Source organism: Coregonus lavaretus (genome assembly GCF_964263955.1).
Source record: "Coregonus lavaretus genome assembly, chromosome: 10".
NCBI classification, from domain to species: Eukaryota; Metazoa; Chordata; class Actinopteri; order Salmoniformes; family Salmonidae; genus Coregonus; species Coregonus lavaretus.
Window position 1 is genome coordinate 38,056,813 of NC_139997.1, and position 16,716 is coordinate 38,073,528.

At 44.5% G+C, this 16,716-nt stretch overlaps 1 protein-coding gene across 1 annotated transcript in view; it reads left to right on the forward strand.

Annotated features, from left to right (window-relative positions):
- The window catches only part of LOC311136510 (platelet-activating factor acetylhydrolase IB subunit alpha2-like), a 32,135-nt gene extending 15,644 nt beyond the window's left edge, over positions 1-16,491 (forward strand). The window contains exons 3-6 of the mRNA XM_084170660.1: positions 226-315; positions 1,988-2,104; positions 2,250-2,372; positions 15,222-16,491. Coding sequence (XP_084026786.1) covers positions 226-315; positions 1,988-2,104; positions 2,250-2,372; positions 15,222-15,500 — 609 coding nt within the window. The 3' untranslated portion in view covers positions 15,501-16,491. The remainder of the gene's footprint in view (positions 1-225; positions 316-1,987; positions 2,105-2,249; positions 2,373-15,221) is intronic.
- The last annotated feature ends 225 nt before the right edge of the window (positions 16,492-16,716 follow it).

Sequence of the window (16,716 nt, forward strand, 5' to 3'; positions counted from 1 at the left end):
TATATACAGTATATAAGGTATACCGCCCAGTCTTATGGCTTGGGGGTAGAAGCTGTCTCCGAGCCTGTTGGTCCGGGAGCCGATGCTCCGGTACCGTTTGCCAGACGGTAGCAGAGTGAACGATGATGCGGTGATGCAGCCAGTCACGATGCTCTCGATGGTGCAGCTGTATAACTTTTTGGCTGTAGAGTGTCTGCCTGGTGATGACGTGTTGTGTTTCTGCAGCACACGCGGTTTGTTCAGGAGTGTAAGGACGCAGAGCCAGAGGTGCTGTTTATTGGAGACTCCATGGTGCAGCTAATGCAGCAGTACGAGGTGAGAGAGGACAGCTGCCTGTGTATACAACATACTGTGTGTGTGTGTGTGTGTGTGTGTGTGTGTGTGTGTCAGGGTTTCCGTTAGCCGGTAACAGTCGGCCTTTGGCCCCAAAAAAGTATAAATGACATTGGCGCTGGCAAATTATCCAGGAGAATAAAAATATTCCATTGCAAAATAATACATTTTAGTCTATTGATTGATACCAGCCGATGTAGCGTGAGAGCTGCTGCTACAGCTCAAACAGCTAGCTGTTGGTTGCTGCTGGAGTGAAACGTGCTTTTGTAAGCCCAATCATTACACAACAATTCTAAATGCAATCACGTGTTAAAAACGATGGCCAAGATTAAAAAGAGCTACTATTTTTATTTCTCAACTGGTAATTAAATCAAGCTTCCCATTTGCCATTCAAGTGCATAGGCAACTAGGCAAGCCTCAGCAGGTCACACACCACTTTGCAATGAGCTGGAGTCAGTAGGCTTATCCATTTTGAAAATGTATGCCTAATTGTTTGAAACCTGAATGTTTTACTGCATATAATGAGGCATGTCTTACCTTGCTTCAAAGTAGCTTAGCCAAAATCTAACCAAACATGCAGGCAATTATTTTATAGACTTCCATATGCCATTGAAACCAGTAGCCTATTTCTCTCATGTTGTATTGGTTTTCAAATCAACTTTCTTTCATTGTCCAATAGCCAAATGCACAATCCTAGTCATATTAGCAACCCATGCTAGTTGTTGCATCTTTAGATCTCCCCTCTTTCAAAATCTCTAATGGATATGTTCATCTCTGTCTCATGAAACCGCTCACATGTGCGGTGCGCTTTTGACAATGGTGTTTTCCCGCTAATTGCATTAGGGAAAGAACAGTCGCGTGTAGCCTACTGCCATTTGCGCATTGCTGCGTTTATAATATGAAGAAATAATAGTTTATCAACATTTTAAGCTAAACATTCTGATGTGTTGCATGAGCCTCAATGCTTTTTAATTTGTTTGGCTGTAGCCTAGGCCTACTGGTTGTATGAATTTGGGATCTATCGTCCCACAACTTTCCCAGTGTCTGTTTGGAATAGACTATTTATTTATTGCACAGAACGACAAGCTGACCAATAGAATAGGTAAACTTTACTACTATGAGGGATAGTAGATTGACATAAGCTAGTGATTTTGCTGTTCGTTACACGTCTTGTTGGCTAAGGAAAATTAAATGTGGACATCTTCAAATTGTGCATCGGAATTCGGTAAGAAGGACAGACGCCGTTGCTTCCTTGAGTTTTATGTTCTGTTAAGATGAATTACCATAAACTAAATGTGATTTATGTCATTCTGAGCACTGTGGGTGGATGCCCTAATCAGGTTACACACCCAATGCATATGGGTCCGGTACATTTCTTAAATGTCTTTTAAATTAGAATGCTGCCGGTCAAATGTCCAGCGCCACAATGGAAACCCTGGTGTGTGTGTGTCATACATGTTGCTGTGCATTATATCAGTTATAATCCTGTGTGTGTGTTGACCACTGTGCTTGTGTTAGTTGTTTACCTTTTGTTATGACACTGGTGTTTTTCAATCATAGTAGTTAGAGCCTGTTGTGTCTATGCTTTGTGTGGTAGTATTTTACACTAACCCTTGTCCTGGATCTTCAACCTGCTACATGACTCACTCCATAGATCTGGCGGGAGCTCTTTTCTCCTCTGCACGCGCTCAACTTTGGCATCGGGGGAGACACCACCTGTAATGTGCTGTGGAGGCTGCAGAATGGAGAACTGGACAACATTGGGCCCAAGGTGAGACTCAATCAGGCCAGCACAGGCCCTGAGAGACGAAAGGGCACAGCACAGGTGGACAGTTGTGGTCCTGGAGTGCTTTTCATCCAGATCAGAATTATAACACCTGATTTAAGCTAATATATACCTCGTTGGACCCCTCCAGGTGACGGTGGTGTGGGTAGGAACCAACAATCACGAGCACTCGGCAGAGCAAGTTGCAGGGGGAATCCTTGCCATTGCACAACTGCTCACCTCCCGTCTTCCTAAGACTAAGGTTGTTATTCTGGTAAGTGAAGGTTTTTGTTATTTGTGTACAGTGTGTGTCTGGAGTGTACCATTATGCAATCTCATGCAGGGTATGTATTCAGTTTAATTGTCCCTTGGGTAATTTGGTTTGCTTTATCACCTCAGTGTCAATACGGTACTAAACTCAGCAAAAAAAGAAACGTCCTCTTACTGTCAACAGCGTTTATTTTCAGCAAACTTAACATGTGTAAATATTTGTATGAACATAACAAGATTCAACAACTGAGACATGAACTGAACAAGTTCCACAGACATGTGACTAACAGAAATTGAATAATGTGTCCCTGAACAAAGGGGGGGTCACAATCAAAAGTAACAGTCAGTATCTGGTGTGGCCACCAGCTGCATTAAGTACTGCAGTGCATCTCTTCCTCATGGACTACACCAGATTTGCCAGTTCTTGCTGTGAGATGTTACCCCACTCTTCCACCAAGGCACCTGCAAGTTCCCGGACATTTCTGGAGGGAATGGCCCGAGCCCTCACCCTCTGATCCAACAGGTCCCAGACGTGCTCAATGGGATTGAGATCCGGGCTTTTCGCTGGCCATGGCAGAACACTGACATTCCTGTCTTGCAGGAAATCACGCACAGAACGAGCAGTGTGGCTGGTGGCATTGTCATGCTGGAGGGTCATGTCAGGATGAGCCTGCAGGAAGGGTACCGCATGAGGGAGGAGGATGTCTTCCCTGTAATGCACAGCGTTGAGATTGCCTGCAATGACAACAAGCTCAGTCCGATGATGCTGTGACACACCGCCCCAGACCATGACGGACCCTCCACCTCCAAATCGATCCCGCTCCAGAGGACAGGCCTCGGTGTAACGCTCATTCCTTCGACGATAAACCCGAATCCGACCATCACCCCTGGTGAGACAAAACCACGACTCGTCAGTGAAGAGGACTTTTTGCCAGTCCTGTCTGGTCCAGCGCGGTGGGTTTGTGCCCATAGGCGACGTTGTTGCCGGAGATGTCTGGTGAGGACCTGCCTTACAACAGGCCTACAAGCCCTCAGTCCAGCCTCTCTCAGCCTATTGCGGACAGTCTGAGCACTGATGGAGGGATTGTGTGTTCCTGGTGTAACTCGGGCAGTTGTTGTTGCCATCCTGTATCTGTCCCCAAGGTGTGATGTTCGGATGTACCGATCCTGTGCAGGTGTTGTTACACGTGGTCGGCCACTGCAAGGATGATCAGCTGTCCGTCCTGTCTCCCTGTAGCGCTGTCTTAGGCGTCTCACAGTACAGACATTGCAATTTATTGCCCTGGCCTCATCTGCAGTCCTCATGCCTCCTTGCAGCATACCTAAGGCACGTTCACGCAGATGAGCAGGGACCCTGGTGTGTTTTCAGAGTCAGTAGAAAGGCCTCTTTAGTGTCCTAAGTTTTCATAACTGTGACCTTAATTGCCTACCGTCTGTAAGCTGTTAGTGTCTTAATGACAGTTCCACAGGTGCATGTTCATTAATTGTTTATGGTTCATTGAACAAGCATGGGAAACAGTGTTTAAACCCTTTACAATGAATATCTGTGAAGTTATTTGGATTTTTACTAATTATCTTTGAAAGACAGGGTCCTGAAAAAGGGACGTTTATATGAGCCAGACCTGGGTTCTGAAACTATTTCAAATATCTCAATTACTTCCACACACTGTACATACAAAGTAAGTATTCAGGTATATTTTATTTGAAAAGACAAGTAGTTGAATATTTTAATGTATTGGGAAATACACTTGGAAAGTATTTTATAATATGGAGTGATTTCATTGCCAACAGAAATTGTATTTGAATTCCATAATTTTGAATTTCTGTTAGGATATTGAATTGGAATTTAATATATTTGATTTTGTAAAGCAGAAATTGAATCATTGATTTCATACATTTTACTTGTATTTTTCCACATGTTGTTACGTTACAGCCTTATTCTAAAATTGATTGGGTTTTTTTCTCATCAATCTACACACAATTCATAATGACAAAGCAAAAACAGGTTTTTAGAATTTTTTACAAATGTATATAAAAATAATAATAAATGAAATAGGACATTTACATAAGTATTCAAACCCTTTACTCAGTACTTTGTTGAAGCACATTTGTCAGCGATTACAGCCTCTAGTTTTCTTGGTTATAACGCTACAAGCTTGGCACGCCTGTATTTGGGGAGTTTCTCCCATTCTTCTCTGCAGATCCTCTCAAGCTCTGTCAGGTTGGATGGGGAGCGTCGCTGCACAGCTATTTGCAGGTCTCTCCAGAGATGTTCGATCGGGTTCAAGTCCGGCCAGGCTCTGGCTGGGCCACTCAAGGACGTTCAGAGACTTGTCCCGAAGCCACTCCTGCGTTGTCTTGGCTGTGTGCTTAGCGGGATTTCTTATAAGCGTCCTGGTTAGAGTCCCGCTCCTTGAAAGCGGCAGCTCTACTCCCTAGCTCATTGCGGATGGTGCCTGTAATCCATTGCTTCTGGTTGGGGTACGTACGGTCACTGTGGTGACGACGTCACCGATGCACATATTGATGAAGCCAGTGACTGATGTGGTGTACTCCTCAATGCCATTGGAAGAATCCCGGAACATATTCCAGTCTGTGCTAGCAAAACAGTCCTGTAGCTTAGCATCTGCGTCATCTGACCACTTCTTTATTCACCGAGTCACTGGTGCTTCTTGCTTTAGTTTTTGCTTGTAAGCAGGAATCAGGAGGATAGAGTTATGGTCAGACTTGCCAAATGGAGGGCGAGTGAGAGCTTTGTACACGTCTCTGTGTGTGGAATGAAGGTGGTCTAGAGTAATTTTTTTCCTCTGGTTGGTAGAAATTAGGTAAAACGGATTTAAGTTTCCCTGCATTAAAGTCCCCGGCCACTAGGAGAGCCGCCTCTGGATGAGCGTTTTCCTGTTTGCTTATGGCCTTATACAGCTCATTGAGTGCGGTCTTAGTGCCAGCATCGGTTTTTGGTGGCAAATAGACAGCTACGAGAAATATGGATGAAAACTCTCTTGGTAAATAGTGTGGTCTACAGCTTATCATGAGATACTCTACCTCAGGCGAGCAAAACCTTGAGACTTCCTTAATATTAGATTTCGTGCACCAGCTGTCGTTTACAAATATACACAGACTGCCACCCCTTGTCTTACCAGAGGCAGCTGTTCTATCTTGCAGATACAGCGTATATCCGGCCAGCTGTATGTTATCCATGTCGTCGTTCAGCCACGACTCGGTGAAACATAAGATATTACAGTTTTTAATGTCCTGTTGGTAGGATATCCATGATCGTAGTTCATCCATTTTGTTATCCAATGATTGTACGTTGGCTAATAGGACTGATGGGAGAGGCAGATTACCCATTCGCTGTCGGATCTTTACAAGTCACCCCGACCTACGTCCCCGATATCTCCGTCTATTTCTCATGCGAATGACGCAGATTTTGGCCTTGTCGGGTGTCTGAAGAAAATCCTTTGTGTCCGACTCGTTAAAGAAAAATCTTTGTCCAGTACGAGGTGAGTAATCGCTGACCTGATATCCAGAAGCTCTTTTCGGTCATAAGAGACTGTGGCAGAAACATTATGTACAAAATAAGTTACAAATAAAGAGAAAAAACACACACAATAGCACAATTGGTTAGGAGCCCGTAAAACGGCAGCCATCTCCTCCGGCGCCATTACCACTGCATTTAAAGATCATGTAAAAAAGCCTGTTAATTGAAATGTTTAAAATTCCTCTTTCTGATAAGACGGGGATTGATTGTAGGTATTCACACATCCCTGATACATACAATAGGTCACTTAGATCTAAGGAAAACACCCCACTTACAACATATATTTTTCTGGGGTATTTGTAAATATATGGACGATCAAGGTTGCTTTTGTAGGGTCCTTCAGATTTGGACGTGTGGGCTTATTAATTAACTGGGTCAGATTTAATTTAACACAAAGATCCTTTAAACAATCAGTCATGGTTTCCCCAGTTAATGTTAAAGTCCCCAACTATTAACACTTCAGAGGCTGAAAAGGAGGCTATTAAGTCAGTTTTATTAGCACACATTTCTTAGCAGAGGGTGGACGGTAAACTCCCATGATTGTTATTGTAGGTACTTCCTAATTGGAGACTTAATGCCAAAAATTCTAATTGCTTTGGGATGGTGACAGACTTAAACATTGAAACAGAAAGATGATATTTTACATAAATAGCTACACCGCCCCCTTTACCCTTCCTATCTGCTGTGAATACTGTATAACCATTTATAGCAATCTCAGAATCCATTATTTTCTCAGTTACCCATGTTTCTGACAAGAAAGAAATGTCTGGATTTGCATGAAAGGCCCAGATCTTAAAGTGATCCATTTTAGACAATAGGCTACGTATGTTTAAGTGTTTCATTTTCAAACCTTTACGGTCCTTGTATTCCAGTGGTGTATCAATACAAGCCAGATCATTACATATTGGATTTGTGGTTTCAGACGTAACAGAATACTTCAAGGAAATGGGCACAAGATTGCTATATACAACACCTCTATGCTTGTGAGCACATGCAGTACGATAGCTAGATACAAGCCTGTTGATAGTATTGGAGGGGCTAATAACAGTGGTCTCCCTATTGTAGCTAACATAACTATTTGTGGAATTTAGGTCTGCAAACAAAATATAACTGTTGTCAAAACTATTGACAAAACCAATAGTTTCAACATTGGAACTAACAGCCATTGCAGGGAGGTAAATTAACAGGCACAGGATAACTATTTACAACACACTTATCAGTATTGAGAACAGAAGCTGAAAAGTGGCACTCAGAGTAAATATCACTGATTACCTTAACATATCTTGGTGCTGACAGTCACTTTTTCAGAGCTGCCTTATAGTGCTGTGACAGGATCAAGGAACCCAAATTATTCGGGTGGATCCCATCCTCCTTATAAAACGTGTTTTGTTTCCAAAAGGTATCAAAATTGTCAACAAATGTTACACCCATTGAGCTGCAATAATCACATAGCCAGTTATGAAGAGAAAGAATCCTGCTAAAGCGTTCAATGCCACGATTCCGAGAGGGCACAGGGCCAGATATGATTTGTATTTTATTAGTGCCTGGCAGAGAATCAATCAGTTTCAACTGTTCAGAGCTGCCCTTCATAATGTCATTAAAACCCACATGGACTACAATAGATAGCACAGTGTTTTTGCACCAGGAACAGTGACATTTCTTACCATGGAGCTGCCCAAAATCACGGCTGGCAAGAAGGATGGGGAAATCCGCCCTCTCCCACGCTTCACAGGATTCGGAGAACCCTTTAAGGACAGGCGAGAGGCAGGATAACTTGAGCCCGTAGTTCCCGGTGTCTGGTGCAGGCCTTCGACAGATGGAGAAGCCCCGCTCCATCCAGAGCAGGGACGGAAGGTGGCTGACGTTGACTTAGAAATCGTAGGGGAAGGAGTAGGCACAGAGGCCGCAGACACAGTAACCCCAGCGACGAAGGTGCAGGAGGATCTGGCTCCAGAGAGGCAAAACTATTTGTTGTTTGTATCCGCTCCGGGACTCTCGTTGGGAGTGTAGCCTGCTTTGCGGGAGGCCACTGTCTTCAGCTTCCACGGCTCGTGACATGCGACCATCGTTGATTGGCGTGCTCCTCTTGCTGTGGAGGAGGAGGAGGAGGAGATGAAGGAGATGGCTCCCCTGGCGAACGAACTCCGGGCAACACTGGCCAGTCGGACAACGACAAACGGCAAAAAGAAAAATAAATCAAAATGAAGTATGTTTTGAAGTGTCTGTCCTATGTCTGAGGGATATAAGATTGGTTTTATTATCATGTAATTACCCGTATACCTTTTTGACGTGGAAATGCCCTATTCACTTCCATTCATTTTTCGTCCAGGTACCGGGTTACCTTCAGACGAGTCCCGTGACACTTGTGGGTGTCGTAGAGTAAAACAAAGAACACAATCGTGTTCGTGAGAGTCATATTAGTGTGTAGCCCAAATCATTTGGACGCTACAGAGAGATGTTGACACATCAGCGTTACAGACTTCAGACGAGTCCCATAATGGTTTTGGGAGTAGAGCTCGGTAGGCTACTGACGAGTCACTCAATTTGACATCACTGTCTGGCAAGTCCTGATGGACTTCATATCGAAAACACAAACGAGGTCTTTAGTTTACTTGTCCCGATGCGATACCATGTCCATATAACTACGTTAAATGATTTCTGAATGGCAAGGATATATGAGATAGAATGGCGCCGGAGAAGATGGCTGCCGTTTAACAACTCTCTGACCAATTGTACTTTTATGTGTGTTTTTTCGCGTTATTTGTAATTTATTCTGTACATAATGTTTCAGCCACCGTCTTTTATGACCAAAAAGAGCTTCTGGATATCAGGACAGCGATTACTCCCCTCGTATTGGACGAATATTTTTTTGTTAAACGAGTCGGACTCTAAGGATATTATACAGACACCCAACAAGGCCCAAATCCCCGTCATTCGCATGAGAAAGAGACGGAGATATCGTGGACGTAGGTCAGGGTGCCTTGTAAGGATCCGACGGCGAGCGAGTAAACTGCCTCTTCCATCAATCCTATTAGCCAATGTTCAATCATTTTAAAATAAATTGGACAACCTAAGATTAAACTTATCCTACCAACGAGACATTAAAAACTGTAATATCTTATGTTTCACCGAGTCGTGGCTGAACGACGACATGGATAACACACTACATCGGCAGGATAGAACGGCTGACACCGGTAAGACAAGGGGTGGCGGTCTGTGTATATTTGTAAACAACAGCTGGTGGTGCATAAAATCTAATACTAAGGAAGTTTCAAGGTTTTGCTCGCCTGAGGTAGAGTATCTCATGATAAGCTGTAGACCACACTATTTACCAAGAGAGTTTTCATCTATATTTTTCGTAGCTGTCTATTTACCACCACAAACAAATGCTGGCACTAAGATTGCACTCAATGAGCTGTATAAGGCCATAAGTAAACAGGAAAACGCTCATCCAGAGGCAGCGCTCTTAGTGGCCGAGGACTTTAATGCAGGGAAACTTAAATCCGTTCTACCTAATTTCTACCAGCATGTTAAATGTGCAACCAGAGGAGAAAAAAAACTCTAGACGGTCTTTTCTCCACACACAGAGATGTGTACAAAGCTTTCCCTCGCCATCCATTTGGCAAATCTGACCACAACTCTATCCTCCTGATTCCTGTTTATAATCAAAAACTAAAGCAGGAAACACCAGTGACTCGGTTAATAAGGAAGTGGTCAGATGACGCAGATGCTAAGCTACAGGACTGTTTTGCTAGCACAGACTGGAATATGTTCCGGGATTCTTCCGATAGCATTGAGGAGTACACCACATCAGTCACTGGCTTCATCAATAAGTGCATCGATGATGTCATCCCCACAGTGACCGTACGTACATACCCCAACCAGAAGCCATGGATTACAGGCAACATCTGCACTGAGCTAAAGGGTAGAGCTGCCGCTTTCAAGGAGCGGGACTCTAACCCGGACGCTTATAAGAAATCCTGCTATGCCCTCCGACGAACCATCAAACAGGCACAGAGTCAATACAGGACTAAGATTGAATCGTGCTACACCAGCTCCGACGCTCGTCGGATGTGGCAGGGCTTGAAAACTATTAAACTACAAAGGGAAGCACAGCCGCGAGCTGCCCAGTGACACAAGCCTACCAGACAAGCTAAATCACTTCTATGCTCGCTTCGAGGCCAGCAACACTGAAGCATGCATGAGCGCATCAGCTGTTCTGGATGACTATGTGATCACGCGCTCCGTAGTCGATGCGAGTAAGACTTTTAAGCAGGTCAACATTCACAAGGCCGCAGGGCCAGACGGATTACCAGGACGTGTACTCCGAGCATGCGCTGACCGACTGGCAAGTGTCTTCACTGACGATTTCAACATGTCCCTGACTGAGTCTGTAATACCAACATGTTTCAAGCAGACCACCATAGTCCCTGTGCCCAAGAACACTAAGATAACCTGCCTAAATGACTACCGACCCGTAGCACTCACGTTTGTAGCCATGAAGTGCTTTGAAAGGCTGGTCATGGCTCACATCAACACCATTATCCCAGAAACCCTAGACCCACTCCAATTTGCATACCGCCCCAACAGATGATGCAATCTCTATTGCACTCCACACTGCCCTTTCCCACCTGGACAAGAGGAACACCTACGTGAGAATGCTATTCATTGACTACAGCTCAGCGTTCAACACCATAGTGCCCTCAAAGCTCATCACTAAGCTAAGGACCCTGGGACTAAACACCTCCCTCTGCAACTGGATCCTGGACTTCTTGACGGGCCGCCCCCAGGTGGTAAGGGTAGGTAACAACACATCTGCCACACTGATCCTCAACACAGGGGCCCCTCAGGAGTGTGTGCTCAGTCCCCTCCTGTACTCTCTGTTCACCCATGACTGCATGGCCAGGCACGACTCCAACACCATCATTAAGTTTGCCGATGACACAACAGTGGTAGGCCTGATCACCGACAACGATGAGACAGCCTATAGGGAGGAGGTCAGAGACCTGGCCGTGTGGTGCCAGGATAACAACCTCTCCCTCAACGTGATCAAGACAAAGGAGATGATTGTGGACTACAGGAAAAAAAAAGAGGACTGAGCACGACCCCATTCTCATCGACGGGGCTGTAGTGGAACAGGTTTAGAGCTTCAAGTTCCTTGGTGTCCACATCACCAACAAACTATCATGGTCCAAACACACCAAGATAGTCGTGAAGAGGGCACGACAAAGCCTATTCCCCCTCAGGAGACTGAAAAGATTTGGCATGGGTCCTCAGATCCTCAAAAAGTTCTACAGCTGCACCATCGAGAACATCCCAACTGGTTGCATCACCGCCTGGTATGGCAACTGCTCAGCCTCCGACCGCAAGGCACTACGGAGGGTAGTGCGTACTGCCCAGTACATCACTGGGGCCAAGCTTCCTGCCATCCAGGACCTCTATGCCAGGCGGTGTCAGAGGAAGGCCCTCAAAATTGTCAAAGACTCCAGCCACCCTAGTCATAGACTGTTCTCTCTGCTACCGCACAGCAAGCGGTACCGGAGCACCAAGTCTAGGTCCAAAAGGCTTCTTAACAGCTTCTACCCCCAAGCCATAACTCCTGAAGAGCTAATCATGGCTACCTAGACTTTTTATTTTATTTTCTTAAAACTGCATTGTTGGTTAAGGGCTTGTAAGTAAGCATTTCACTGTAAGGTCTACACCTGTTGTATTCGGCACATGTGGCAAATAAAATTTGATTTGATCGACTTTCTTCAGTCAGTTCGACACCTTTTATAAACTAGTCAAGCTTGCTGTTCGTCAATCAAAGCACAGTAACGGCCCTGCTACACTACAGCCATCGTGCATCTGGCGTTGCCATCAGACATCAGCCGTTGAGGGAATGCTTCCTTTGAAATCAATGAAAGCTGCTATACTGCCCGTGTTGCGCTCACATTGCATCACGTCCCATGGCAGCGTCCAAGCTCAAGAATTGCAAGGTTCCATTTTTGACGGCTGACGCACACATTCATTCTGTCTTGCGAATTGAAATAATGCTATATAGAACAAACATGCCTCTCTGACATGTTGAATAAGGAATAACGTCGGCTCAATTCTTGGAATTTCTATCTGCAACGTTTAAGAACGTTTTTCAACTGAACGTGGCCCTGGTAAGTAGCCTGTATGAAAACATTTGCTGGCACAGAAAGAAAGGAAAAGGGATAGCAAACAATTTGACTAAATTCCTCTTGCCACTACACTATATCTGACTGGGTATTTAACTCTATTTTGAGTTCATGTGGACCCAGGGACTCAGACTTGAGCACTTGGACCAGGACTCGAGCACTGGGACTCGGACTTGATTCGGACTCTAGGTCAAATTAATTATCTCCCGTTCTACTTTTGGACATCAATGCGGGTGCGGCGTCTGTGGAACCTTGATAACAATGGCAATGACGCGACTGAGTGATTGAGGTTCAACCCATACTACTTTGCCAATACTTAGTATTTATTAGGATCCCTAATTAGCAGCTGCTTTGCTGCACCGTCTGGTGATTGTGCTTCTCGCTCTCTCTCTCTCTCTCTCTCTCTCTCTCTCTCTCTCTCTCTCTCTCTCTCTCTCTCTCTCTCTCTCTCTCTCTCTCTCTCTCTCTCTCTCTCTCTCTCTCTCTCTCTCTCTCTCTCTCTCTCTCTCTCTCTCTCTCTCTCTCTCTCGGTCGCTCTCTGTCTCTGTGTTTTGTATGTAATGTGCAGTATCTATGCAGGCTGAATTAGGAATTTACATGACCAGATAATTCTTATGTCATATTATATTTGTCATATTTCTGCAGTTAGGAAGATAATAGGATGTTATGCAGAACAATATGTTGGTAGGACAAGGCTATGTATGTTTGCGCACATGGAAGTCAGTGATTGATGCTTACTATAGGTTAATGAGGCAATACAAACGTAATGTGACTAACATGTGACTAAAATGAAAGGGTATTTAGTTGACTAAAATGGCCCACAGTTTTCCTCATTTTGACAATAACTAGACTAAATCATTATTCAAATGGCAAAAATGTGACTTGATGATATTTTAGTCAAAATGACTAAGACTAGACTAAATCTAAAAAAGAGTGCCAAAATTAACACTGACCTGAATGCATCTGAGAAGGTGAATATATTAATCTTTGATCAACTTGAAATGATAGTTTGTAAACTTGATACACGGACAATGAATGCAATATATACCATATTGAAACAGAATATTGAAATATTGAAATTCAATTACATTGATTTTGAATTGTAAAACTGAATTCAATATTCATTCAATTCAGTTTCAAATCATGAAAAAGTTCAATTTATTAATTAAATGATTCAATTTGTGCATTACAAATTCAAAAATATGAAATAATTCAATATCCTAATACAAATTCAGAATGATGGAATTCAAATACAATTTGCACGGACTCAAATATGCATTTAACCCAGGGTATTTGAAATAAGTATTTGAAAATACTCTCACAATTTGGTTGACTATTTTGTTTTTACAAATAACCATTCAAATACTCAAATAAAAGTACTTGTTTTGGACTGTGTATTTGAAAATACTCAAATACACAGAAAATAGTTTATTTTTATTTTTTATACCAGTTAGTCTGATATGATCATGTACAGTGCCTTCGGAAAGTATTCAGACCCCTTGACCTTTCCACATTTTGTTAGGTTACAGCCTTATTCTAAAATTGATTAAATTGTTTTTTTCCCCCTTATCAATCTACACACAATACCCCATAATGACAAAGAAACAACAGGTTTTTATAAATTTCTGCTAACTTATTACAAATAAAAAACGGAAATATCACAGAAGTATTCAGACCCTTTACTCAGTACTTTGTTGAAGCACCTTTGGCAGCGATTACAGCCTTGAGTCTTATTGGGTATGACACTACAAGCTTGGCACACCTGTATTTGGGGAGTTTCTTCCATTCTTCTCTGCAGATCCTCTCAAGCTCTGTCAGGTTGGATGGGGAGAGTTGCTAAACAGCTATTTTCAGGTCTCTCCAGAGATGTTCGATCGGGTTCAAGTCCGGGCTCTGGCTGGGCCACTCAAGGACATTCAGAGACTTGTCACGAAGCCACTCCTGCGTTGTCTTGGCTGTGTGCTTAGGATCGTTGTCCTGTTGGAAGGTGAACCTTCGCCTCCAGTCTGAGGTCCTGAGCGCTCTGGAGCAGGTTTTCATCAAGGATCTCTCTGTACTTTGCGCCGTTCATCTTTTCCGCAATCCTGACTAGTCTCCCTGTCCCTGCCGCTGAAAAACATCCCCAAAGCATGATGCTGTCACCACCATGCTTCACCGTAGGGATGGTGCCAGGTTTCCTCCAGACGTGACGCTTGGAATTCAGGCCAAAGAGTTCAATCTTGGTTTCATCAGACCAGAGAATCTTGTTTCTCATGGTCTGAGAGTCTTTAGGTGCCTTTTGGCAAACTCCAAGCGGGCTGTCATGTGCCTTTTACTGAGGAGTGGCTTCCGTCTGGCCACTACCATAAAGGCCTGATTGGTGGAGTGCTGCAGAGATGGTTGTCCTTCTGGAAGGTTCTCCCATCTCCACAGAGAAACTCTGGAGGTCTGTCAGAGTGGCCATTGGGTTCTTGGTCACCTCCCTGATCAAGGCCTTTCTCACCGATTGCTCAGTTTGGCCGGGCGGCCAACTCTAGGAAGAGTCTTGGTGGTTCCAAACTTCTTCCATTTAAGAATGATGGAGGACCCACTGTGTTCTTGGGGACCTTCAATGCTGCAGACATTTTTTGGTACCCTTCCCCAGATCTGTGCCTCGACACAATCCTGTCTCGGAGCTCTACGGACAATTCCTTCGACCTCATGGCTTGGTTTTTGTCAACACTGTCAACTGTGGGACTTTATATAGACAGGTGTGTGCATTTCCAAATCATGTCCAATCAATTGAATTTACCACAGGTGGACTGCAATCAAGTTGTAGAACCATCTCAAGGATGATCAATGGAAACAGGATGCACCTGAGCTCAATTTCGAGTCTCATAGCAAAGGGTCTGAAAATTATGTAAATAAGGTATTTCTGTTTTTTATTTTTATATTTGTAAACATTTCTAAAAACCTGTTTTCACTTTGTCATTATGGGGTATCGTGTGCAGATTACTGAGGAAATGTTTTTATTTAATCAATTTTAGAATAAGGCTGTAACGTAACAAAATGTGGAAAAAGTCAATGGGTCTGAATACTTTCCGAAGGCACTGTATATGAGGATGCATGCATTTACAGATGTGTCCTTAGCTCCCAGTAGTAACTAACCCCTCCTGTCTGTCCGTTTCAGGGTCTGTTGGCACGGGGCGAGCGGCCCAACCCGCTGCGGGAGAAGAATGTGGCGGTGAACGGCTTCCTGCGCTCCTGGCTGCCGCGGCTGGGCCAGACCCAGTTCCTGGATGTGGGGGCGGGCTTTGTGCACTCTGACGGGACCATCTCCACCCGGGACATGTTTGACTTCCTGCACCTGACAGCAGCAGGCTACCGGGCCATCGCCAAGCCCCTCAGTGACCTGCTGCTGCAGATACTGGAGGAGACGCCTGAGGAGAAGAGGGCCTCGCTGGTCTGAGGGCCACAGCCCAGGGGCCACACACCCACACAGCCAGGGGCATGCCTCACTCATTCACTCTGCTGGGGAGTAGCTGGAATTTGCCCCAATCAACTAACCAGGATCTGGTCTTAGATCTGTTCTAGATCTGATCTGGACTTAGATATGTCCTAGATCTGATCTGGTCCTAGGTCTGTTGTTAGGGGCAAGATCTGTGGCAACTTCTACCTCTACTGGGAACGGGAGGGGGGATAGTCAGGGGTGAGGCATGCTCCTGTCTATTGAGAAGGGGTCAGATCAAGATGTCACTCACATGAGGGGGCCAATCAGAGAGAATGGGCACTCATATGAGTGGAATTGGAACTGCAGGAACGGAGGGGGAGTGCATGGGTTCATGTGCATGTGTGCGGGGAGACGGAGTTGACGGTGTGGAGAGGTGAAAGAGAGCGAGAGACAACAATACTTCCAGAGACATCGTACACTCTGTAGCAGCAACAGTAGCACTTGGAGTCAGAGAGAGATCTATTACCAGGAGGATAGAGAGAGATGGGACACCTGCACAAGCTACATAGAGAGGCTAATGACAAACATGCATAGACCCTGAGAGAGAGAGAGAGAGAGAGAGACACACACACACAGACACTGTTGTAGACTCTAAAATGTCAGCTTTGCCAAGTGAAATGTAAAGTAGCTTCCTACTTGGGCACAGCTTAGCAGCACAGTAATAAACACTCATATACATTCCCTCTTAGAAATCAGTTTGAGTTGGCTCCATATGCCCCAGTCTAAACCAACAGCCCTTTAAAAGCTCTAAACCACGATCTTCTCTCCTCCCCCCCTCACTCTGTGCCTTGACACACAAAACAGTCCAGCTATCCTCCCATACCGGCCTTGTGTAACACACCGGCTCTCTCTCCCTTTCTTACACATAGAAAACTACACTCCCTGCACAACACTCTCTCTCTCCTACAGACTCCAATACCTGCTTACTCTGTCTATCGCCCGCTCTTAATTTCTGTCCTTATTTTGTGTCTTGTTGTGTGTAGTATACAGAACCCCCCCCCCCCCCCACCCATCCCTGTCCACACTACCACCTGCCTCCTAACGTATTACATTGTCGCAGGACGTCTTAAACAGTAGCATCATGATAAAGCTACTGACACAGAATTACATAGATTTACTAGTCTACTACTACACTAAAAGCCCAACCACAGGTCACAACCCTGTTTTGTCTCTT